Consider the following 24575-nt stretch of genomic DNA (forward strand, 5'->3'; position numbering starts at 1 on the left):
TCTCACTTCGGGGTGGGATGTGCTTTCAACGTGAGTGCCAGTGGGAAAACTTACTTGCAGAAGGGAATTTCTAAACATGTTATGACATTCTTCTTCATTTGATTTATGCTGAGATATCCCAGACACTGAAGGGCAGAAGTAAACTAGGATGCACATTTCCCCTGCCATTAGTGTCCATATTTCACAGGGGCATGAATAAATAGACATTTCTAGATAAGAAGTGGAAAATTCTTCCCTCTATCTGAAGTAATTTAAAGTGCTCCTTTTGTGTTATGCTCCCAGCCTTCCTTAGCATTTGATAGTGTTGTTAGCATTGCTGTAGTGCTGATGATTTAAACAGAAGAGAAAAACAAATTTTTAATTTTGCATTTCTTCTCTCTAGTAATCCTTCGAAATACTGCTTTGGGTTAAGAGACAAAGTTAGTGGGATTTGCAGATTAGTTTACTGGTACAACAGCAAGAAACCAATTCAGGTTAGGTTAGGCTGGGTGAGGAGCTGGGCAATTGGGGTGGAGATATTTGGGGTTAGAAACGCCTTTCTCGGGAAGTAGAGTGTTGTTCCTGCTTACATACGGTGACGTTGCAGGGTGGGGGAAGAGGAAAGAGGAGGGGTGATCTCCTAACAAACATCTGTTGCATCTGTAGAGCGAAAAAAGGAGAAAGACCAGCAGCAGCAGCAGTCCGACCCCTGCAACAGGTAATATCCCTTGAGCACAGGTGACCTAGACTGCTCAAATGAGGAAAGGAAGGGGAAAAAAAAGTGGAGTGGGATGTGCCTGTGAGAGAAGAGTGCATCTTTCGTACTGGTTCTCAGCAGCTTTCTCCTTCCTGAGCTACAGCGCTTGCAGCTTGTCACGGGGCAGGAGGGGGAAGGGGTAGAAGTTCAGACCAATACGACTTAAAAGGAAACGGTGTCAGCAGAGGGGCTTTTCTAGCAGACCTTTCCTGCAGGGAAAAAAAGAAAAAAAGGAACATCGCTCTCTGGTTTCAGCGCGAGGGTTGCTTCCTCATGTGCCGCCAGCCCGTACGGCCGCGCGGGAAGGCAGCAGAGTGCGATAGCTCTGAAGGCAGGGAAGTGCGCAGTTCATGCCGGCCTGGGCAGGACCCCTCTGAGAGGGATCTCAGCGTGGCCTTCATCCCGGCACCTTGCAAGGGACACCTAGCCGGAGCAAGGGCTGCCTGTCACCTTAGCTCAAGGGAGGACGCCCTTCTGACCACCCTTCAGGCACTGCAGGCACGTACTTAGCTCAGATCATAGACTTTCATGCTGAAAATAATAAAATGCAACAATTACGTGATTTTTCTGCCTGTGGAAACATGTCAGGCTTGGCAAGCTATAACTGTATCACTGGTAAAATCTCTGCTGGTGAATAAAAGGGAAAAGAAGATGTTTGGGACCATGTACTTATTCTGAATGGTCTTATGTTTCATGTGGTTTCCTAGGTTTTGAGCCCGGAGAGAAAGCAGATAAAGTTTTCCACTAAGCAAGGTTGATCCTATATATGATAAATGCATCCCTAGCATTTCAATGTATTTGGTATAAAATCAGCCACGGTTAAATAGTGTTGAACTGACAACAGACAGCAAGCCCAGCCTTCTGGGTGTCTCTACTGCAAGACCCATGTCTGTCTCTTTCTCCTGCCACCAGAGCGGGCAGAATACTGAGATGCACGGTGCTCCTCTGATGCCTTCAAACAAAAGCAACTTGAAAGAGTTAAAGCACATCACAGTACAAGGAATAAACACATCAGCAAGCCCATATTACAAACCAGGCACCACCAGGGAAGCTAAGCGAGGTTTGTAAGGTCCGCCAGCAAGCCTGGGGCAGGGTCAGGAACTGAACAGCTACGGGGCGGACTGCTAGTCAGTGTTTTGCCTGCAAAGGTGCTGCAGAAGCAGGCTCTGCGAGGCAAACATGGAATGATGCCTGCTGTGAACCAAGGGGAACAAGAAATCTAGTGAAAGTCCTCCTCTTCTGCCAGCAACTTTTCAAATAGAAGCAGATGGCTGAATTTTGTGTTGTGACACTGTTAGGACAGTGAAATAGGTTATCCTCAGTCTGCTTCTGGTGCTCTAGGTGAAGATGTCATCCCTTGGATGAGACAGACTTTAGAGAAGAGTTACATTTCAGTTTCCTTTGATTGCACTGACATGACCTTTTATTCTCTGCAGATTTCTTCACTTCTGTCAAAGGCGTCTGCTCTTAGGTACCTTTGGTGAGGGGATTAACACAGTAGGATGAAACCCCATTTTCAGAGCAGGGCTGTTCCTTCACACAGTGGAGAGCATCACCAAGAGAGGAGGCTGTGCTGCTCACAGCTCTGGGGCCAGGATTGGTCCTGCAGGTAACACCAGCATGCTGCCTGCCAGCACACCTCTACACCTCATTGGGAATATGGGGCCTTCCATAATTGCCAACAGTCTCTATACATTTCAGTAGTCTCCAGTACATTTTAAAGATGATGAGTTCTAACATGCAACGACTGCCATATTGCCAAAACACTAGTGTGAAGCTGTGTTTATAAATGTCCTTTTAGTTATGTCCCGTTTAGCCAAGATTAAACAGCTTAAGAATTGTAAAGACAATTTTCTAGCCATCCAGTGGAGGAAGATTTTGGAAAATAAGCCCAAATCACTGAAAGACATGATCTGAGGATGAGAGACAGATGTCTTCAATAAACTTCTAAAGAGGAGAGAAACTATATGCTCAGCTTGCATCCCGTGCAAAGCCCACATGGCAGTATCAGACCAAAGAGACTGGTGGAGGTGCAGAATGGAAAGCCTCAGGATTTTTATAACTATTCCTGTAACTTTCATACCCATTGCAGTATTTCCTATCCATCCAGTAATCACAGAATCATAGAATACTTTGGGCTGAAAGGGACGTTTGAAGTCCATCTAGTCCAACCTGCAAAGAGCAGGGACAGCTTCAACTAGGTCAGATTGCTCAGAGCCCCGTCCAACCTGACCTGGAATGTTTCCAGGGATGGGGCATCTACCGCCTCCTCGGGCCAACTTGTGCCAGTTTTCACCACCCTTATTGTGAAAAAGTTCTTCCTTATACCTAGTCTAACTCTACTCTCCTTTAGTTTAAAACCATTGTCCTCTGCATCAGGCCCTGCTAAAAAGCCTGTCCCCATCTTTCTTAAAGCCCCCTTTAAGTACTGTAGAGCTGCAATAAGGTCTCCCCGAAGCCTTCTCTTCTCCAGACTGAACAACCCCAACTCTCTCACCCTGTCCTCACAGGAGAGATATTGAATCCCTCTGATCATTTTTGTTGCCCTCCTGTGGACCCGCTCCAACAGGTCCAAGGCTGTTTCTTAGAACAAAGTTCTTAATTTTTTGCCTTTTTGTAATCTACAGTCCCACCTTTTTTTCTTACCAGAAGAGAGAATGAAGTGTCATTCAGTAATAAAGCAGATGGGTCAATATTTATAGAGCTCACTGGACTTTAGTCTGATTAGTCCAGTTCAGTTGTATTACACTTTTCCCAAAAGGAGTGTTTATGGAATACATTCCTTTGTCTGTGTCCTCATATATCTTATTTTCATAGTATCAAAGGGCACTGATGTCTCTTGGGAGGTAAATTATGCCAACAAATTTTTCTCTGCTTATAGAAGATGATATGAATAGCAGCCATCCTGCATAAGAGATGGAAGAAAGGCATTTTCCTGCAGAAAGAGAGGAAGAAAGGCATTTTCTACTACCTCCCTAGGATATACTTAGGTCAAAAATTTAGAAGATCAGTTTATCTATCACAGAATCACAGAAACACTAGGTTGGAAAGGACCTTCAAGATCATCAAGTCCAACCATTAATCAAGCACCACCATGTCCCCTAAACCATGTCTTGAAGCGCCACATCCACATGTTTTTTGAACACTTCCAGAGATGGTGACTCCACCACCTCCCTGGGCAGCCTGTTCCAATGCCTGACCACCCTCTCGCTGAGGAAATTTTTCCTAATATCCAATCTAAACCTCCCCTGGTGCAGCTTGAGGCCATTTCCTCTTGTCCTATCACTAGTTACTTGGGAGAAGAGACCAGTGCCCTCGTCACCACAACCCCCTTTCAGGTAGTTGTAGCTAGATCAATTTACAGAAGTGTATATTGTTATTTATGGTCTGGGTCCAATGCTGGGAATGAAGTATATACATTTATCATATTTAGGTAATTCTAAACACAGAAATTCATGGTGTTCGTTGATGTACAGATACAAATGAAAAAAAGTTTAATGGCAGAGACATATCACATGAACACACTGGATCAAGGGGCAACTTATAGTTTTTGGGGCAGGAAATTAATTAGTCAAACACAGGAGATAGACAGATAATTCTAGTACAAAATTAACAAATTCATTTCCCAAAAAGGTAGACAGCTCTTTTCATAGCTGGAGGACAGGCAACCCTCTCTCTCAGGAGTAAGTCAGAAGAAAATACATCTATGGGAAAGGGAAATTAAGTATCTCCAGGGCCTATGAAGCTTTGCAAAAAGCCAAATTACCTATGGAAATTAGGATAGAAAAGATACAAAAGTTAGTCTGCTCCAACAGGAGAAGATTCACTTTATCAAATGCAACTTGAAACACAGGCTGTGCAGAAAGACAAAGACCATAATTTAATGTTTATCTGGAAAACCTGTAGAGGAAGTTGATTTAAAGAAGGGTCAGACAGATATCGCTCAGACTGCATCAAATAAAAGCAGATTGAAATGTGGCTTGCTTTTCCATTTCTTCACCTACATTTTATAAATACCTACAACTATGCTGTCTGCTGGAGACACTGCAAATTATCTGCATTGTACTTTAAGCTGTCTTGAGCACATGCTAGAAGCATGTCTTCTGGGAAGACCAGGATAAACCTCACAGATGCAGAAATCCCGAGGCTGGTGTCTGTGGGAGTCCAAGGCCCTCAGCAGGGCTGCTGTAGGTGCGACCCCAGCAGTCCCTCGAGTCTGGTCCCACTGTCAAGGCAGAGCCATGCCAAGTGTTCAGTCTTGAATCCAGCACTCAATAGGGTGTCTTTGTTTAGTTACTTTTTCCTCTGGGGACATAAAATTTCACTATATGGCCACAGATCACCCTAGCCACTGGTAGAAACTCAGAAAATCTTTCTGGGCATATCCTAGGTATACCAGCAAAAGGAGCCTTTGATCCATTAGGGAGAGTACTGTTCTGTGACCACTGACAGACAGAATTTTCACTGATCTGTTTACATTTCAGCTGTTTTCCTTTGATTTCCCAACATGTCCAAAGAGGGTACAATTTCTACAGGTCAAAAAGCTTGAATGTTGTAGCAAGTCCTACAGTTTGCTTTATCATTTTCACCTCTACAGCTTTACCATGAACACCTACCTCTTTGTGTATGACTTAATGCAATTTTGTGGACATTCCTGGATATTTACAAATATGATCATCCGGTTCATGTCATTTGGAAAAGGTAGGATTCTTTTTATATTTCCCTTAAACGTTTTAAGAGGCAGTGACACACAGAAATATGAAATTAAAGTTAGGATTCTGAATAAGTGTGTGTCCAATACCATGGGCTGTAATTACAATTAGAAAAACATTGTTTCTTCCATTAAAAAGGATGAACAGATCACTGGTATGTAAGTTCTGCCTGTATCACATGAGGAATGAAGCTCTTCTTTTGCTAGTGAGCTTTAATATTCAGCAGCATGCCAGTAACATTTGACTTAGATATAGACCTAAATGTGACTAGGTCCAGTCATCATGGTGAATGTTAATCTTATTGAAGGCACTAGGAGGGAATGTCTTTGTGGTTATTGCACATGACTTTCTATCTCCAAAAACATTACAACATATTTCTCTTTCCGTTGCATGGGGTTAAGGCACAAAAATAGAAAACTAGTGACTGGAAATTTAAAATTATTTGTAATGATGGACAGTTGTAAGCACATAAAATATCTACTGTATGGTCTACTTGTTTTAGGGAGGTGCCATGGGTACAGATACAGGCAGGTTCTCAACATCTCCTCATGTTTAGACATTCCTCATACATTTCCTCATATTTAGAAATATCCTAAAGTGATATCTCTAAACCAACACATCCTGCACAGCATTTGCCAGTGCATCAAGTATAGGGGATCCCATTCTATTCTCCACTTTCTGCCTCTGTGTCAGAGCCACAGACACAGAGTGGACTGCTTCCTCCCCCCCTGAAGCTTTGCTTCTGCTACCCAAAAGTTTGGTACTGTGTGAACTTTATTTCTTGTCATCTCCAGTGGTGACAGGGCAAGAGCAAACCCACTAGTTGGTCCAGACTTTCACTATATAACCACCCTCTAATTTTCCTCTTCATTTTGTCTGTAGATTCATTGGCCGACACATTTTACTCCATAGGACTTGTAATGCGCATTTGCCAGTTGTTATCTATATTGGAGATCCTACACATCCTCATTGGCATTGATAAAACCCGTCTCTTCCCCAGGTTTCTGCAGGTAAGTCCATTTCTGAAGACCCTCCTTCCATGAACTACCCTGAATGGTCCACCTGCACCCTTCCTCAGGGAGCTTGGTCTGCTAATGGTTTGCTAACTGCAGGACCTGAGCCCTTGGAACTGGGTTGGAAAAGAGCGGCTCTCTCAATATTTTTCTTTTTGAGTGAAACTGAATAGTGAGTGCCCCACACCCAGCCCACAACAGCAGGAACCTGGAAGATGTCCAGAGGAGTGGCCATCTGCAGAAAACAGGCAGACCCCATTTCTAGGGTGCCATAGGTGGCTGAGGATAGTACCTCCCCAGCCAACTTGTTTACAGACAGAAGACAACATTTCAGAGCCACAGTTTCAGTTTCTTTTTCATGCCATTTCCTCACTGACAAGTGAATATTTATTTTGTAGACAAGCACAAGACAAGATTTTGTGCGGTAGCAAAAGGTTGGCAGTGAGAAAACTACCAGCACATCAAACCTTCTGAAGCAGGGTTTGCTGGTGGTCATGCAGTGTGGAAGGAAAAAAATTGATTGAGAAATTAAGGGACTGAAGAAGAATTAATGAGGGGAAAGAAAGGAAAATTGTCATATTCTCGCTGTAAGGGTCTCTGGCCTTTCAAACCCAGACATGGGCAAATTGTGACAACACAATTGCAGCAAGGTTCTGACGCTGTTAAGGGGTTTACAGGCCATATGTTCAGCTGTAAGCAGAAAACCAGCCAAAAGATCACATGCTATAGCAGAAAACAAGATGATTCTCTAACATTTTCCTTACCACACTCTTGTTTTCTGTTGGGAGTTAATCTCAGGTTTTGGTATTTTTATTAACTGGAAAAAATAAAAATGTTGACTTGAGTTTACCTTCAAACCTTTCCAATCCTTAGTATTTGAATAATGGTGAAACTAGTATTGCTCTCAGAGGTCAGAATGTAGAAGACTAAGAGTAGTTAGTTATGTTTTTAGTTTTCTGGATAGCCCATTCTTGTCAAATGATGTATTACATGGGTGAAGATGTTCCTCTTTTTAAATCTCCATTATAAATTGATTGACTAATACAGATCTCTCTTCTTATGCTGCTCACGAAGTATGGTAGCAAACCTGTCAAAATGCAATTAAGTGTTTTTCCCTGTCTAAATCTACATACTTTTACACTAATCTAGAAAAAAAGAAAAAGTATCCTACCTACTGTGTCCTGTAACAAATCTCACGTCACCTCTTGGAGAGAGGAGCAGCCTGCTAATGCTAACAGTCATTAAAGCAAGGCTTAATCCTGGCAGAGTTTACACATTCCCCAGCCCTGACATAGTCCATTCCTTTCCCACCCGGCCCTACAGAAGCAGTCATTGGGCGAGCCTGCGCAAACACTGCTGTGTGTCGCCACAGAAAACACCAGATATGAAATGGATATTCTAAGCAAGAAAACTGTGACCTTTCTTGGGCAGTGCAATTATTGCAGAGCTCTCCAGGGCAGCACGGAGAAGGTGGGTCAGGGAAAGATACAGCACTGTGACCCCACAAACATTTGCCTCACAACAAAGATAACTTTGGATCCTTACTTGGTTCTTTCTTAAAACGTTCTCTCACTGCAAACACAACTCTCTTGCCTTGACATTAGCAGTCATCTCATGCTGTCCAAGCAAGGTGTAGGAGCTCTTCGGCATCGACACTTCTTTCACTTCGGTTGCGCTGCTTTTGCTGTGAGAATGCAGGTTGTGTGCCAACAGTACTCCCATGTGCCTTGCCACACTCTCCTCCCTGCCTCTTAAGAAAAAAAAAAGAAAATAGAAAATACTTTTCACAGTAAACTGGGGAAGGACAGATAGAGATCTTACCTTACGGCAGCCTAATGGACTACTCCACTGGTTAAGCTGCAGAATTTGATAGTGACTGCCCTGTTCTGAGTTCCCACCACCTGCCCTGACTCTAAGCTTAAAACATATCCCTAGATGCATCCCTCAGGCCATGCACACACATGCATATCCACAGAGTTCATCTCAGGTGATCTCTAGGATGAGAGAACAGGTGGCTCTGGCAATGTTAGGGAAGCACATGGGTGGAGGTCATGCCACCTTGAATAAAATACACTGTGAAAGCACCCCTGTGGTGGTTGGTTGTTTTGTAGGCATTATAGCAGAAAAAAGATTTAAGCAGAGTTTGAATGAAGGAATTCTGCCTAGTATCCCATTTATCGTGGTTTAGTAGCATTTACAAGGAACACTTTGAGATCGTGGAAAAGCAAACTCAGAGGTGTTTTCTGGAAAAACCCATTCAGGACGGCCTCACTGAGGGACAAATTCTCAGGCCACCAGAGAGAGGCCACCCTGAGATGGGTTAGGTAGGCCAAGGCCAAGCCACACCATGAAAGAAAGATGAGTCCTGTGTGATGCTCTAGAGGAAGGGAGGACAAGAGAGGGTCACAAAGTTGGTGCAAAGGGATGTCTCTCAAGGCATGAGCAGCTTGAATGACTGAGAGGAGGACAAGAAAACGTGTCGCATGTCATTGCAGTTGCCAGAACAGAGGATAATGCAACTTAATAAGGGCTGGTAGGACTGATACTTTAGCAAGGGAGAGAGTAGGAAAGATGTAAGAAAAGACTGGTGTTTTTGTGAACAAAACACTAGTTCTTCATCCTGTGCAAACAGGATTGGATTTTCCAGACCAAAAGAAATGTACTGCAGCTCTGTGACAGAACCAGTATTTTTTAACTTAGTCTAAATATTTAGTGGCACTTTTTTTACTTTTTTTTTTGAATGTTCACTAAATTGAAGAGCTACGTAAGGGTTTCAGGTACCAAGTATGATACTGCACAGTCACAGTTATTAAAAAATGGAAGTGAATGTGCTGCCTGCTCCCGCCCTAACTCAGCTAGTCTAATTTGCTTTTTCACATACTTGCTTCAAATGCCCAGGCTGCCTTGCGGAAATTTATGCCATTCTACAGAAGTTGCTGTATCCCGTGAGAGACCAGTGCTGGGAGAGGAAGGAAATTCCAGTTAACACAAAGAACAAGAAGGAATGAAAAATGAAACAGTTGTATTTATGCTTTGTGAGGTGTCAGCACATACTTCCTTTTTATGAACATGAAAATGTAGGACTTCCTAGTTTTGTCTTTTTTTTTTTTAAAGCAAGAGAGTAGCAACCACTTACTGTGTTTTCATTCCTGCAAGGCCAGATGATCCACAGAGGCAAGCTGTGGCTGAGCAGCAGCACGTGCTTTATATATGTATACATGTATGAGTGCATATTTATACATGTACATGATTCCACGTATGTATCTATACAGATGCGTGTGTATAGGCGCCCAGTATCAACAGCTGTGTACTGGACTCTCCTCCGCTTCCAGCAGCTCCTGCCCTGCCACTGGCCGAAAGGGTCCCCAGCCCCTGACTGACCCCCGCCCCGACCTTCGGCTTGTGCGGGTTACCCAAGGCCGGGATTGCTGCGAAAGAGAAGAGCACAATGTTTTGAAGGGCAGTAAAGGCAAGCAGGCGGCCACCCTCCCGATGTACACAGAAAAGCAGTAGGTCTGTCCTCAAGGGGACAACGCCATCGCCCCGAGCAGCCAGGCCTGTGTCCTGCTCCGTCGACGCGCTCCAGAGCAAGGCCGCAAGCGGTTTTCAGTTCCGGCCTCTGACAGCCGCTTTCTGCGTCCCATTTTTCTGCTGGCTGACACCGCAGTCCGAGAGGAACAGACCTGCTTTGAGTCAGGGACAGTTCCCTGCTCTTACAGGTGCTTCACCTACTTCACACAGTCTGATGACTGACTTCCATCATCTGCCGCCAGTGAGGCTGAAGGCCCCGCTGCTCCCCTTCCCAAACAGGGATCCTCCGATGGAGGAAATCCCGGAGGAAAGCTGCTGAGCCCCAGCTAGGCAATAACTCACTACCCGGGTGCATCTGCTTATGTCCTGGGGAGAGAAGGAAATCCACAGGCTCTTCCCCTCCCAAACCACGAGGGTGAACTGTGGGTCTCCATAGCCACTCTGTCATCAGCCAGTGCTCACCCGTTTGCAGCTGGGGATGGCAGCTACCCGGCTGCTGCTTATCCTTTTATCCCACTGAAACAGGACCCGCTCCTGATCACTTGACCCATGCTGTTTTCTAGCACTGCTCCACCCAGCCACCTCTCGAAGAGTAAGTGACCATCCGGAAAATCTGCCTGCTCTCACATCTAAAAACATGTCCACCTTTTCATTATCATGATGAAGCTTTGGTCTCTAGGTGGGACAATTCCCTGAAATCTCTTTCATATTAGCGATATCGCAGAACTCTCACTTCACATCCCAAACTGATTTTTAGGATCGGTAACAAAATGCTGCACTTCTTCACCAGCCTTCACCAAAATGATTTCAACTCAGGTTCCATTTTATTTACTCTTTCCTGCACACAATCCCACTCAATGCTCACACTGCTTTTCCCTTTGTTTTGATTTCCCTCTTGTGATGGTTGTCCCACCATGCTTCTCCTATCTCTGTTGTATCTGGTTTCAGATCCTGCATCAATACTCCCAGTTCCCCCATTTTCCTGCCAGGTTCCTCACCATCAGCGTACAAACACAGGACTTGGTACCTCTCACACTGTTTTCTGGGCTGTCTATACAGAAGCCTGTCAACATCTAAGCGTTTTGGAAATCAATTCCTTAGGGACCAATGGGAGGGGCAGCACCAGATGACAGTCAGGGCAGGGCGAGAGGCAGCAAAACCATTTTTTATCTGTTGTGGCCGCTCAGTGCCTTTCAAGATGCAGAACCAGATCCCTGGGGGATGGACATGCTCTTTCTGTATGAAAAATTGCTCTCGCATAATTCTGCTGAATAGCGAAGTGATGGCTGCTTTATCTGACAGATGTGGTTTGCAAAAAAGGTCTGTAGCCAAAATGTTCCACACAGGAGCCAGTAAACATTACGTACCAAAACTACCGCACAAACTTGCTGAGGCCAAGTTTTTATTTCGTTTAAGGTAGGAGCAAGGGGAAGCACGAAACCAGTGAAGAATGACTGCACTTATAAAAACCACCTTGTTAATCAGTTTTCATTTCATGATGTTTCACCGACTTGACATCTTAACCCAAATAGTTGAACTTAAGGTACCTTATGGAAGAGAAGGCATTGTGTATATAAAGCCCCAGAGAAGCTATACTGATTGGTACCAGCTGAATAGATCAATGTTTTCTCCTTCCACACCTTCCATTAAAGTGTAAATCAGAGTGAACTGGTACCATTCTGGGAAAATTTCACATGCAATTGTTGGCAATACTACAGATATATTTATTTATAGGGCAGAGCATGGATACTGATAGGAAACTTGTCCAAGAAAGCGCAAGAAGACATACTTGTTTTTAATTTCTTGAGCTATAATATTGCACAAGTATTTTTTCAAGCTGGAGACATAGCCTGTGTAATCTGCTTTTATATCTTTTCATTTGTAAAGGCATATCTTGTGGGTTGGTTAACATTCAACCACTAGAAAAATATTATGACACAAATACTATGGCAATAATTCACATAAATGACAAGTTTAAACCCACTTCTACCCAGGAATAAGGAGGAAAGAAAAATAAGGAATTATACTTGTCCTTTCTGCAAATCTTAGAGGGAGAGATCCCTTGGGATGCAGATCTCTAAGCTATAGAACACAGAGCTGGGACCATAAGGTTAAGCACTGTCTGGCACACCACCCACCCAGGGGCCCTCTGCACCCCACGGCCTCCCATGCAGCCTACAAGCAAGGAAGCTTGCCCCCGCCGGCGCTCCAGGGGGAGTGCCAAAACCCCCAAACCAGGTTGCTCCAGGGCACAGGGGGAGAGGTCCTTGCTCCCACGACCTCAGCTGGTGCATCCACAGATTTCCTGGGCTGCAAACCCAAGTCATCCCCGCAGGTAAGCAAACCTCCACCCTTATTGTAGCAGATCTACGACGCTGCAGCCAAGAGTTTCCAGTTCCCCAAGCTGGAGGCCAGTGGGGTCTTGAACAAAAGCAGACCAAGAAATGAAATGTTCACTGGAGCATTTATGCAAGGCAAAACTGGATTCACCTGTGGCCTTCTATTTGCCAACATGGCACAGACGTGACAGCTATAGAAGGCAATTCACAATTCTTTTTTCTTTTCAGATCACTGAGAGAATAATTGTTTTATTTGTCGTGATCAACAGTCAGGAAGAAGTTCAAGGGAAATACGTTGTGTGTGTTTTATTTTTCCTTTGGAATTTACTAGATGTGGTCAGGTAAGGAGTCAAGAGCGAAATGGTAAGGGGAAAATGGGTCATTCTTGCAAGTAGAAACCCACCTGCACTGTGCTGTGGGCTCATTTTGTTAGTTCAAAATTGGTAGAGAAGCATATTGTCCCTTTTAAATAAGAGCTTGGACCTTATAAGCTACTTACTGATTTTTACAAAAACCCGCATAGTTGAGAGGCAGAGTAACTTACGGAAGTAAATTGTTGCAGTAACATTTGTAGTTCAAAAGCATTGACCTTTTTAACAAAAATTTAGAAGGAAATCACAACTACCTCCCACTTACAATCCTGTAACTCTTTTTTTTTTTTTTGGGGGGGGGGTTAACATTTCGCTTCAATTCAAGATTGACAGCACAGTAAGGCAGCACTGACAGAACTTCTTACTAAGACAGAAAGACTATTCTGGGTTAACTGCACTGTGCTTTTCAAAAAGCCAAGAGCTCCTACTGCAGAGACTGAGAATTTTGCTGTACTAGGGCATATATCACACTGCAGGGACAAACCACATGAGGCAAAATGGACAGGAATACAATTCAGGATTTTTACCTAAAAAATTTTGTATGGTGGAGGGTTACCAGTACCTCCCTGTGGTAAAAGTATAATGGTGAAAATTCCACATTACTGACTTTTGCATCGATATCTGAAGTCAGTAACATTTCTCAAATGTAACTTAAGCCTCTATGGTCCTCAGTTTGTAGAGTTACCGCATAGAAGATACATGGAATTAAGAAGCACTTTATCAAGACACAGCCCTCGTGGCAGCCTCTGTATGGGAGCAAATTTTTTTAATCTTTTTTTCTTTCTGCTAAAATAGCTTTATGCTATTTTAAATACATTGCTTTGTGGACTAGGGAACATGGATTTAGGCAGCAAAGGAAATGTATGTTATAAAAGAGATCTGAAAAAGGAAAGTGTCACATACGATTGATAAAGATTTTAAGTCAGCTTCAGAGTATTTGTACTACATGTGTTAATAAACTACTACTTGCATTAATTATTTGAATTATTGCTCCATCCCATTTCTTTTTGAATTTTGTAAAGCTAAGATAGTAGAACCTAATCTCAAACGAAAGGGTTCTGCGCAGCTGGGAAGAGGCCAAAAGTGTAAACAATATTGGCTGTAAAGTCCTGTCAGTGCATAATAGTCCTATCAATACATTATTATTTTCTATCATTGCTAAAACACACAGTCCAGCATCATAGCAATAACAGGGGACATTTAATAGGCAAGATAATGCGGTCTTATAGCAGCAAATGACCAATTCAAGTAACGCATAGCACAACTCATACAGATTCTTACCTGATTTATTATTTACAGCATCTGTGCCACGTCTTAGCATCTCAAAGAAGCGGTCATGTCTAAAAGTGTATAGGAATCTATCCCATCCCTTAGCCAATTAGTCTTGAAGAATTACAAGTTCCTCCATATTCCTTCAGGGACCCAAATATCCTGTGCATTACGGCTAATGATACACTGAGAGCAAATGCAAGGTTTTCTATATCTGATCTTTCCTGCTTATACCATAAACAGCCCAAGGAGGTGTGTAGAGAGGGAGTAGCTGTTTCCTTTTTGTATTGGGTTGAGATCATGCCTAAAAAGCAATAATAAAAATTGAGACAATCCTGAGGTTGCAGAGGGCAAACTTGAAAAAAGATGGTACATTTATAGCCTATCAAACTCTTCTACAGCCCAGGAATGATGCAAAGTAAGTCAAATGAATTCATAAGAATGGAGTACAGAAAGTTTGTTTAATGCTGGTTTTATCTGTCATAAACAGTCCTGGCTGTGGCTTAAAAAAAACCCTTATTTTTGTATCTCTAGCAAGACCACAGGGCAAAAAGCCTTTCAGATGACCGAAAATGCGATCAGGCCTGTTTCTTTGGAGTCTGGAAAGCGGCTGTACCACTTTTAGATCAGACTAGCTAGGATTAGCTCAATTTTGGAGACTGAAGACCTGGGCATTCTGGTCTCCCAGTGAGCAACAGTTAACAGCTGAAAGAATAAAATGCTACTGTATGGTGGGGCCAACTGCTTTTTTTGCGCCTACTATCGCTTCTGAGGTCCAGGGGAGGGGCAGCCGTACTACAGAAGATTAAGTACCTGCAATAACCTTGCTGTTTAGCCTCCTCCTGCAGTGGTTTAGGTAGCTCAGCAGTCACAAATCAGCATTTTCTTACTTGCAAGCAACAGCCATTTTGCCTGCCCCCCTCAGTTGTAAAACGCCTATCTAAAATCCATTTTCTGATGGACCCACATGAAATGATGCTGGGTTCTGATAGAACCTTTAGGCTGGAGGGCTGTATTGCTGTCTGCCTATTCTAGGGTAGCTCCACAGATAACCCTTCCAAAACAATGAACCATTTACTTTCAGACATAATTAGAGCGTAAAATGTTGCACTATTGCTCTGAAGTTTTCTGAGGTAGGAAGCTCCAAGCTCTTCTGCAATTTTGGATTTTTCAATAATCTGTCTTTAAAATAAAGTCATGATCATTCCCCCTGAGCTCATCTGCTGTTCCTCTTGCTGCAGGTACACTTACAACATGTTAGCAAGGACAGGAATATACTACCTACCACTGACATGGCTCAACTTCTCACTTTGCATCCCACTCTATCCCCTTTCAGTTCTCGCTAAAGGTAAGGAGAAGGGAAAGGTACCAATGACTTGCTTCCTTAATCTTCTTCAACAAAATTTGATCAGTTCAATTGTCATTTGCATTTAAGATACTTCTTTTTGTGTTGCCAAAGTAGTCACAAATGTTTATGTACTCTCATATTAATCTATCATCTATCTTTCACCTATCTTCCTCTTTTCTGTACTTTTTTCCTTAATAGGGGTTCTCTGAGGTTTGTGTGTCTGGGGTTTTTTTTGTTTTGTTTTTTTAAGAGTATGGGAAATTATTAATTTTTCTGGGTAAAGCAGGAAAATACCCCCATTCCAGACTGGCCATGTTAGACAGCAAATCCCAAAGGGGCCTTCTCCACCATTGAGGCTGACCTTACTGGCTCAGGCCATACTTGGTAGCTTATTGTATTTACACGAGGGAATGTGCCCCCTGAGTTCACATTGAAAGCAGTGCAACTACAGGAGTGACAGAACTTGTTATTCAATAGGAAATACTTGCTAATTCTAGTATTAAGAGCAATTAGCACCTCAAACCTACAGAAATGAACTCAAGGAGAAAACATGTGCATATGCATGCGAATGACGTTAAATTCAGCATATAATATAGCTATCTGTGCCTTAAAGATAACTTTTACATGAAGCTTTTTGATGATCTACCTCTTTTTGACTAAAGATTTACCATGTTATTTTACAGCATTTGCAATTTGTGTGTCACTGCCTTATTTTGAATCCTTTGGCACATACTCCATCAAGCTATCATTGCCATTCACCTTCTCAATCTACTTCCCCTATGTTCTCAAAATGTACCTGCTAGTGCTCTTTATAGGTAAGTATCTCATCTTCCAGAAAGCTGGTCTCAACACAACTGGGATGCGTATGGCAACAAAAAATCAAATCAATATAGCTCCTTTCACAAACTAACTCTGCCACATCTCCTGCTGACCACTGTAGGGAAGTTCATCACCAGCTGTTTTGATTTCCAATGCCTTTCAAATACAAATAATTGAATTTGGAAAAGACACCATGTATGTGTGAGGCATAAAAATATAAACCAAAAATATAAAATTGCTTCAATGCTCCTGCCCCTCCAGTTACTTAGCAAAGTTTGTTTTTTTTTTTAAATCAATTCCCATTTGATCATACTCTCATTTTGTGCAACCCCTCTTCACTCATTCCTCCTAGCTGGTGTGAGAAGTTATACCTAAATAAAGACTGCTACAGGTTGATTAGCCAAAGGGGTGAAAAAAAAGCCCACCCCAAAACGTGCATGTAAATAGACCCCTTCTCCTTCTCAACAAAATACTTTTGAAAAATTTGAACTGAATTTGGCTGCATTAAAGCCAAGTCTTCATTCTGTCATTGGCTTTAACACTAATTTGAAGGATCTCATCTTCATGATGCACTGTTCCATTCCTAAATTCATGGAAGGAACTGTGTAAGGTTGTGTCGTGGTTTAGCCAGATGAAGTTGTGGTTTGCCAGATGAAGTCTCATACTGTTCCTTCTAAATGAACACTTTGGACTCTACTCCCTTGTTCTTACACCATTTTGTGTTTTGATTCAGGTATGTGCTTTATCATCCAGAACCTCTTCTCTGAAAGAAAGGCACATCTAGGGACAGTTAACATCAAAAAGAAAAGAAGCTAAGCTGTTATTTCATTTGGAAAGAAGAAATATATTCCCAGTGGGCTGCTGCATATCACAGGTCAAAAAGAAATTAGACGATTTTTGCTGTAAAACCCCTACTGACATGTGCATATGTCAGAACTGTCAGAAAAGGCAGGTCTCTTTAATGCACCTTGAAAATGGAGCAACTCAAAATAACTAATCACTTTTGAAAGTTTTGACTTGAAATGGCAGGATTTTCAGAAATATTTTTTCTAACGTATGTCAGAGAACTCTGAAAAAAGTTAAAGAGTGCCTCCACTCACAGTCACACTAACAACCCTTATTTTGTTGTTAATTCTTGCCTCATTAGCAACAGATATTCTGTAATGACAATACCATTTAGTCTATAAGATTATTTTATATTAGGCCAACATGTATGTGCCTCAAATATATAGATGCTAAATTGGCTAGAACTGGAACCTCTCAAGAGGCAGAAACTGGAAACTTTGCAACCTATGAGATTCACATGCTAATTAACCCCAGGCATTCTGAAAGGATCCCCCACATTCTAGCCCAACCTTCACTTCTCCAAACAAGATTCCAGAAAACACAGCTAAACCGGAAAGGCAAGTGATCAGGTACTCATTTACTATATATTCAAGGGGATATTTTAGGGTCAGAAGTAAACAATTATCATCATGTGTCTGACAGACATTAAAAATCTCTTCCCCCACAATGATTTTCTTCCATGCTGAACAGCAGACAGAAATGCAGAAGAAGTGTGATGTAGTCAGGCCAAATATCTGTTCTGTTTGAAAGGGAAGTGAATGACTATCAAAAACCATGTGCAAAATTCTAGCCATTTTAGTCAAGTGTGTTGCTCATCATACTTCTGTAGGACTATCTGTAAGAATGCAGCTAGAACGTAGTCTCTTCAAAGGTCAGGAATGAAGAATATGGACAGCAACCTGGTGGACTGTACAGGCAAAAAAGGACAAATAAGCTCAGAGGCTGGCAGGGTCTTTCCTGATGTTTCATCCATATTGATTATCACCTACATCTGAATTCAAGCATGTGGGGGAGAAAAGTGAGGCTATTTTTTGAGCTTGACTGAAAACTGAGGGGAGGGAGGAAAGATAATAGTTGGATGAAGGAATGATAATAGTTGGAGGGAAGACAGTATTTAAAGGGAAAATCAACACCATCACAATATGAACAGGCTTTCGCTTGTATGAAGTCTAAGAGGGTATATAAGAAAAGAGTGAAGCTGGCCTTGATGAACTCACTATCATTTTACTTATTTAATATGTGGCAGACAATGCCTGCAGACTATTGTGGGCACTGGAGTATTTGCAAACCATAACCAACAAGGTCATGCATGTAATAGTGTCAACCCTGGATTATTTTGGCTTTTGAAAGCACTGCGAAGAGAGGTAGGAATCTAGAACTTACAGAGAAACAGAAGTACTTCCACTTGCGACTTCCGTCTGACCCAAACTGCTTTAAGTGTGGACAGTGTGAGGAAACATACAGAGCAGTTGAATATGATGACAGCTTTGAAGAGGAGAGCCAGAATAAAACACTTCACATCAAACAACTATACAAGATACTAAAGGTTAAACATGGACATTTTTCCCCTTGGAAATTCACTCTAACATGTTTGTCATCAAACTGCCTGGAGTTAACTTACCCTGTAGGATGAAACATGACATATGATATGGTATTGGGTCTATGTGGCAAGGCTTTGGCAGTGGGGAAGCTGCAGGGATGGCCTCTGTGAGAAGCAGCCAGGGGCTTCCCTCCATGCCAGACATAGCTGACTTCAGCCAGCTCTGAAACAGAGCCACCATAGGCCACTGCTGAGCCAAACAGCAAAGCTAACGGAACCTTTGTGAAAACATATCTAAGAAATGGTAAAAAAATGCTGCACAGCAGCTGTGAGAGAGTACAAAAAGAAAAATGTGAGCAAAACAGCTCTGCAGACACCAAGGTCGGTGGGGAAGGAGAGCAGAAGGTGCTGCAAAGCACTGGACCAGATTCCCCTGTGGCCCATGGAGAAGACCATGGTGGAGCAGATTGCCCTGGAGGACTATACCAGGCAAAGTATCCACACTGCAGGCTGTGGAGGACTCCACACTGTAGCAAGTGGATGTGCCCTGAAGGAAGCTGCAGCCCATGGAGAGCCCACACAGCAGAAGCTTTTTCCAGATGAACTGTACCCCATGGAAAGGACCCATGCTACAGTAGTTCTTGAAGAGCTGCAGCCATTGAGAAGGAACCATATTGGAGCAATTCATAGACTGTATCCCATGGGAGGGACCCCATGGTGTAGCAGGGGAACAGTGTGAAGAGGAATAAGCAGCAGAAATGAAGGTTTATGAGCTGACTGCGACCTCCATTCCCTACCCACCCTGCATCGCTTGAGGAGGGAGGAGGTAGAAGAGTCAGGAATGAAGGAGTGAAGTTAAGCCTAGGAAGAAGGGAGGGGTGCGGAAAAGGTATTTTTAGTTTTGTCTTTGTTTCTTACCATCCTACTCTATCTTTAATTGGCAATAAATTACTCTTCCCCAAGTCCAGTCCGTTTTTGTGACAGTAAATTGTAAATGATCTCCCTGCCTTTACCTGGACCCACGAGCTTTCTCATCATATTCTCTCTCTCTCCTGTTGAGGAGGTGGAGAGGACCAGCTGAATAGGCATATGGCTGCCAGCCAAGGTCAAATCTACCACAGATATTCATATTAAGCCATGTTTATTGTTTTATGTTAAAAAAATAAAATCAAGATGTGATGCTCTCCTTTTGCACTGACTCTTACAGCCAGAAGGCTGGAATAGGAGGATGATTCTTCAAAATTCACTATGGGGAGGACCCCCAAACATAAACTGCAGGAAAAAGGCACGAAATTAATGATGGAAGACTTCCCCACCTCCTTCTGGTGCAGAGGCAACTTGAGGCAGGCAACTGGGAGATCTAGGGAATCCACCTTCCATGTGTGACCACAGTAAGCCACTGTAACTTCAGCTTACTTTAGTTTCTGGAAAAGCTCAGGATTGGGCAGGCAAAAATGTGCTTTAAAAGGCGCTTAAAAAGTTGCCTCAGTCTTTCCACCTCTGGGAACTTAAATCTTTGTTCAAAACTTATATCAATCTTGAGATCATAGCTCATCTGTATCTCTATTTAGACCATCTGATATTGGAATCAAAATAAGCGCTGTTCTTACATATCTACATAAACACAGGCAAAAAAATGTACTGTGTAGACAAGGGTGAAGAAGTATCACTAGGAAAGTGATATATAATTGAAAGTTGTTAAACGGAAGGGTATCTGACTACTGTACTTTTCTGACATTTGAAACACTACTACTTTTAGTATAGCTTATGTACTGTGAGACTGAATTAATAACTGCATATGAAACACACACATCTTGGGAAAAGAAATTATACCTATGCTCAAGATAGAAAAAAAAAATATCCCTTCTGTTTATGCACAGAACAGCTATGCTGGAGTTACAAGAATTTGTCCTGAAATTCCTGAAAGAATCATCATCAGCTTCCTTTGCTGCCTGCTCACACACCTAAAATGCAGCAGCAACTAACTTGCCCACCTAAGTCCTTAAAACTCATTGTGTCCAGAGCAACATCACCTAGAAATAAAAAATATATTAATTTCTCCATCACTAACACACAACAATAGGAATAGTCTCTCCATCATAGGCTATGTGTACACTTGCAGGTACAGAAGCCAAATAAGAATGAAACTAGAGAGTGAAAGGATTCACAACAGCCAACTTATCTGCCTTTCAGAGTGCTTTACTTCAAATCAGTTCTAGTTTAGTCCTGTGGGCTGAACACACAGAGTTATGTAATACACTGGAGTATTTAGAACAGAAAAGTTCCAGTTGGAAGGGACCTACAATGATCATCTAATCCAACTGCCTGACCAGTTCACAGGTGACCAAGTTAAAGCATATTATTAATGGCATTGTCCAAATGCTTCTTAAACACTTACAGGCTTGTGGCATCAACCACCTCTCTAGGAAGGCTGCTGCAGTGTTTGACCACCCTCAAAGAAATGTTTCTGAATGTCAAGTCTGAACCTCACCTAATGCAGCTTTGAGCCACTGCCACACATCATGTTGCTGGATCCCAAGGAAAAGAGATCAGCACTTCCCTCTCCACTTCCCCTCCTCAGGAAGCTGCAGAGAGCAATGAGGTTGCCCCTCAGCCTCCTTTTTTCCAAACCAGACAAACCGAAAGTCCTTAGCCAGTCCTCACAGGACATGCCTTCCAGCTCTTCCACCAGCTTTGTTGCTCTCCGCTGGATGCATTCAGGTACCTTCACATCCTTCTTAAATGGAGGGGCCCAGAGCTGCACACAGTACTCAAGGTGACGCCACACAACACTGAATACAGCAGGATAATCGCCTCTGTTGACCGGCTGGTTACGCTGTGTTTGATGCACCCCAGGATGCTGGTTGCCCTCGTGGCTGCCAGGGCACACCGCTGACTCGTATTGACCTTCATGTCAACCAGCACCCTGAGATCCCTTTCTGCAGGGATGCTCTCCAGCCACTCCTCTGCCAGCTTCTACTTGTGCCCAGCATTACTCCATCCGAGGTGCAGAATATGGCATTTGTTCCTATTAAACTTCATCCTATTAATGATTGCCCAACACTCCAATCTATCTAGTTTCCTCTAGACAGGCCTCTTGTCTCTTGAGAGAGACAGCAGCACCTCCCAGTTTAGGATCATGAGCAAACTTACTAACGGTGCATTCAAATTCTGAATCCAGATCATTGATAAAGATATTGAACAGAACTGGCCCTTGAATTGAGCCCTGAGGAACACCGCTGGTGCCTGGCCACCAGCCAGATGTAGCCCCATTCACAACTTTTGCAGTGAGATTTTTCAGATCCTCAACCTTCAGTTCAACAGTTCTTCACCCAGAGCACTGTGAACCTGCTCATCCTACAGCTGGACAGCTTGTCCAGAAAGATGCTGTGAGGGACAGTGTCAAAAGCCTTACAAAAAAACAGAAAAACTGTATCTACTGCCTTCTCTTCATTCACTAGTCAGGAGATATTGTCGTAGCAGGGAATCAGATTGGTTAGACAGGATTTTCCCTTTGTGAACCCATGTTAATGGTGCCTGATGATTGCATTATTCTTCAAATGCCTTTCAGTAGCACCCAGTATGATCTTCTCAGTCTAACCTCATTACCTGGGAAAAATTACGAACAGGTCTGTAGTTTCCTGGGTCTTCCCTCATGCTCTTCTGGTAAACTGGAATAATGTTGTCTAGCTTCCAGTCAGCAGGGACCTCCCCAGACTCCCAACACCTTTTGGGGCCTGTTGTAACATCTGCTAGCTCCTTCTGTACCCTGGGATGAATCCCACCAGGCCCCATGGACTTACAAAGATTCAACAGATAAAACTGGTCATTTACAATTTCAGTGTCCACAAATCAAAAGTCACTGCTCCTGCATGCCCTCCAACTCAGAGGACCGGGCAGCCAAAGGTATTATTAAATACTGAGGCAAAAAAAAAGCATTAAATGCCTCTGCCTTTTTTTCATCCCTATTTGTCAGGTGACTATCTTCATCAAGTATTGGCCCAATATTTTCCTGGGATCTCCTCTTGCTCTTAACATACTCAAAAAATATTTTTTTGTTACCTGACTCAAGACTGGCCAGCTTCAACTCTAGTCTTTAGCCTTTTGTGATTTCTCCCTACACATGCAAACCACAGCTCTGCAACCTTCCTGCAAAGCCTCACCTTGCTTCCAGAGACCATACAATTTCTTTTCCACCTGGGTTCCAAGCAGAGTTCCCCTGTTCAGCCATGCTGGTCTTCTGCACTGCTTGCTCAAACTTTCAGCACAATGGATTGCCTGCTCCTGTGCTCGTAAACGCTGGTTCTCAAATACTGACCAGCACTCATGGACTCTAAGCCCTCAAAAGCAGATTCCCAGAGGACACTGCTGACTAGCTCCCCAAGCAGCATAAAGTTCGCTCTCTTGAAATCCAGGGTAGCAACTCTGCTGACCTTTTTTCTCATTACAACAAAAATTTTAAACTCAACCATTTCATGATCACTGTGGTCAAGAAAGGCAGCCACCTAACATCACATCTCCCATGAGTCCTTATCGATTCACAAACAAGTCTATGAGGGCTTCTTTCCTAGTTGGTTCAATGATTAACTGTGACAAGAAATTATCTTCAACATGCTTCTGGAATTTCCCAGACCTGCTTGTCACAGTGGTCTGATATCCCCAGTTGATGTCCTTATGGGAGATTTCAGCCTCCCAGACAAGGGCTACCAGGCCATAGATTTCTTCTAATTGCCTACAGAATAAATATTCAGTGCTATCATCCCGTCTCAGCGAGCAATAGCAGACACCCACAACGACATCTCCTTTGTTTTCCATCCCCCTAATCCTCACTCAGCTCTGGCAGCTGACCAACGCTTGTAGTTCACATTGTTTGTTTCCTCATAGTGTGTGCACTGGTGTACAAGCATTTCAGATACGCTCCTAAACCATCAGTGCTTCCTGGAGCTGCATTAGCATTGGCACCCTCAGGCGGTGCTATGCCATCCTGTGGCTTACCTTTTCTACTGTGGATCAGTATAGTTTAATTCAGATGTTTATATATGCTCCACTATTCAAACTAAAACGCAGCATGTAAGCATTACCCACATTCCCTTTAAAGAAAGGCAAACTTTTCATGTGAATTAAAATGCCAATACACATCTAAACGCAGATGAGTAAACGTATAAGTTAGTTTGAAACAGTGCACTAAAAATGGCGTAACTAAAACATGCGAGATATTTGGCTTTGTATAGAGGTTACTTAAAAGTACACACAAATGGAAATGTCATGCACTGAGATAGTGACTTGGTGACAACTGCTTTCAGTGAGTCCTTCTGTACATTCATCTTTAGACTGTCTTCTCAGTATACAGCTGCATGCAGAGCAGAAAATTACCATTATTATACATTATTTCAGAAATACAAACAAGTACTGTGTTAATCCTCCCCACACCTAATTGCTGAACAAATTTCTAACCGCTGTGGGAAGCTCACTGCCATTGCACAGTAACCTTGTTAGGTGAGACAAACCCATAAAGAAGTCAGAGAAGAATTTCTTCTGCAGAGGAAATGTCATTAGTCATGAAATTAAGAGAATTCCTGCAATGGGGTGTGGCTTCTAGATGTAGGGCAATCACATTTCATGCAAGCTGGTCAAAATCAACAATGCTCTAGTACTGCTTTGGAAGCCATTAGGGCCCAGTGCCCAAGCAATTATATTCAGTTAATTTTTGTCTACTCTAGTGAGGAGGATTACTAAATGTAAAACCCCTTTTAAAGTCTGTCTTAGCAAGATTGCAAAGTTGAAAAGTTCTCTGTTCCTTCAGAAAGAGAAGACTATTAAATAAGGGAAAGTGATAGGGGCTAATCTATGGCAAAGGTGGAGAAGAGTTGCTGTATAGTCCATTTTGCCTAGAGGCAGAGAAAAACTCTCCTTATGTGCAAAGGAGGGTAAAGAGGACAAGAACAGTTATAAGTTGAAAGAAAACTGCAACCATCCTGGAGCTGGGGATATAGCAGCCATTAGGAACTTGATGATCCTATTTCAATCACAGAATCACAGAATCACTAGGTT

The 24575-nt window shown here is 42.8% G+C and overlaps 1 protein-coding gene across 1 annotated transcript; it reads left to right on the plus strand.

Annotated features, from left to right (window-relative positions):
- The first annotated feature begins 5333 nt into the window (after positions 1-5333).
- On the plus strand, positions 5334-16954 carry PTPLAD2 (protein tyrosine phosphatase-like A domain containing 2). Its single transcript, XM_010285621.1, has 6 exons — positions 5334-5437; positions 6331-6458; positions 12560-12672; positions 15213-15319; positions 16003-16134; positions 16872-16954. The coding sequence occupies exons 1-6, from the start codon at positions 5341-5343 to the stop codon at positions 16952-16954; spliced, it is 660 nt and encodes a 219-aa protein (XP_010283923.1). The 5' UTR covers positions 5334-5340.
- Positions 16955-24575: the final 7621 nt, after the last annotated feature.

The sequence above is a fragment of the Phaethon lepturus genome, unplaced genomic scaffold, assembly GCF_000687285.1.
Source record: "Phaethon lepturus isolate BGI_N335 unplaced genomic scaffold, ASM68728v1 scaffold22894, whole genome shotgun sequence".
In the NCBI taxonomy this organism is placed as follows: Eukaryota; Metazoa; Chordata; class Aves; order Phaethontiformes; family Phaethontidae; genus Phaethon; species Phaethon lepturus.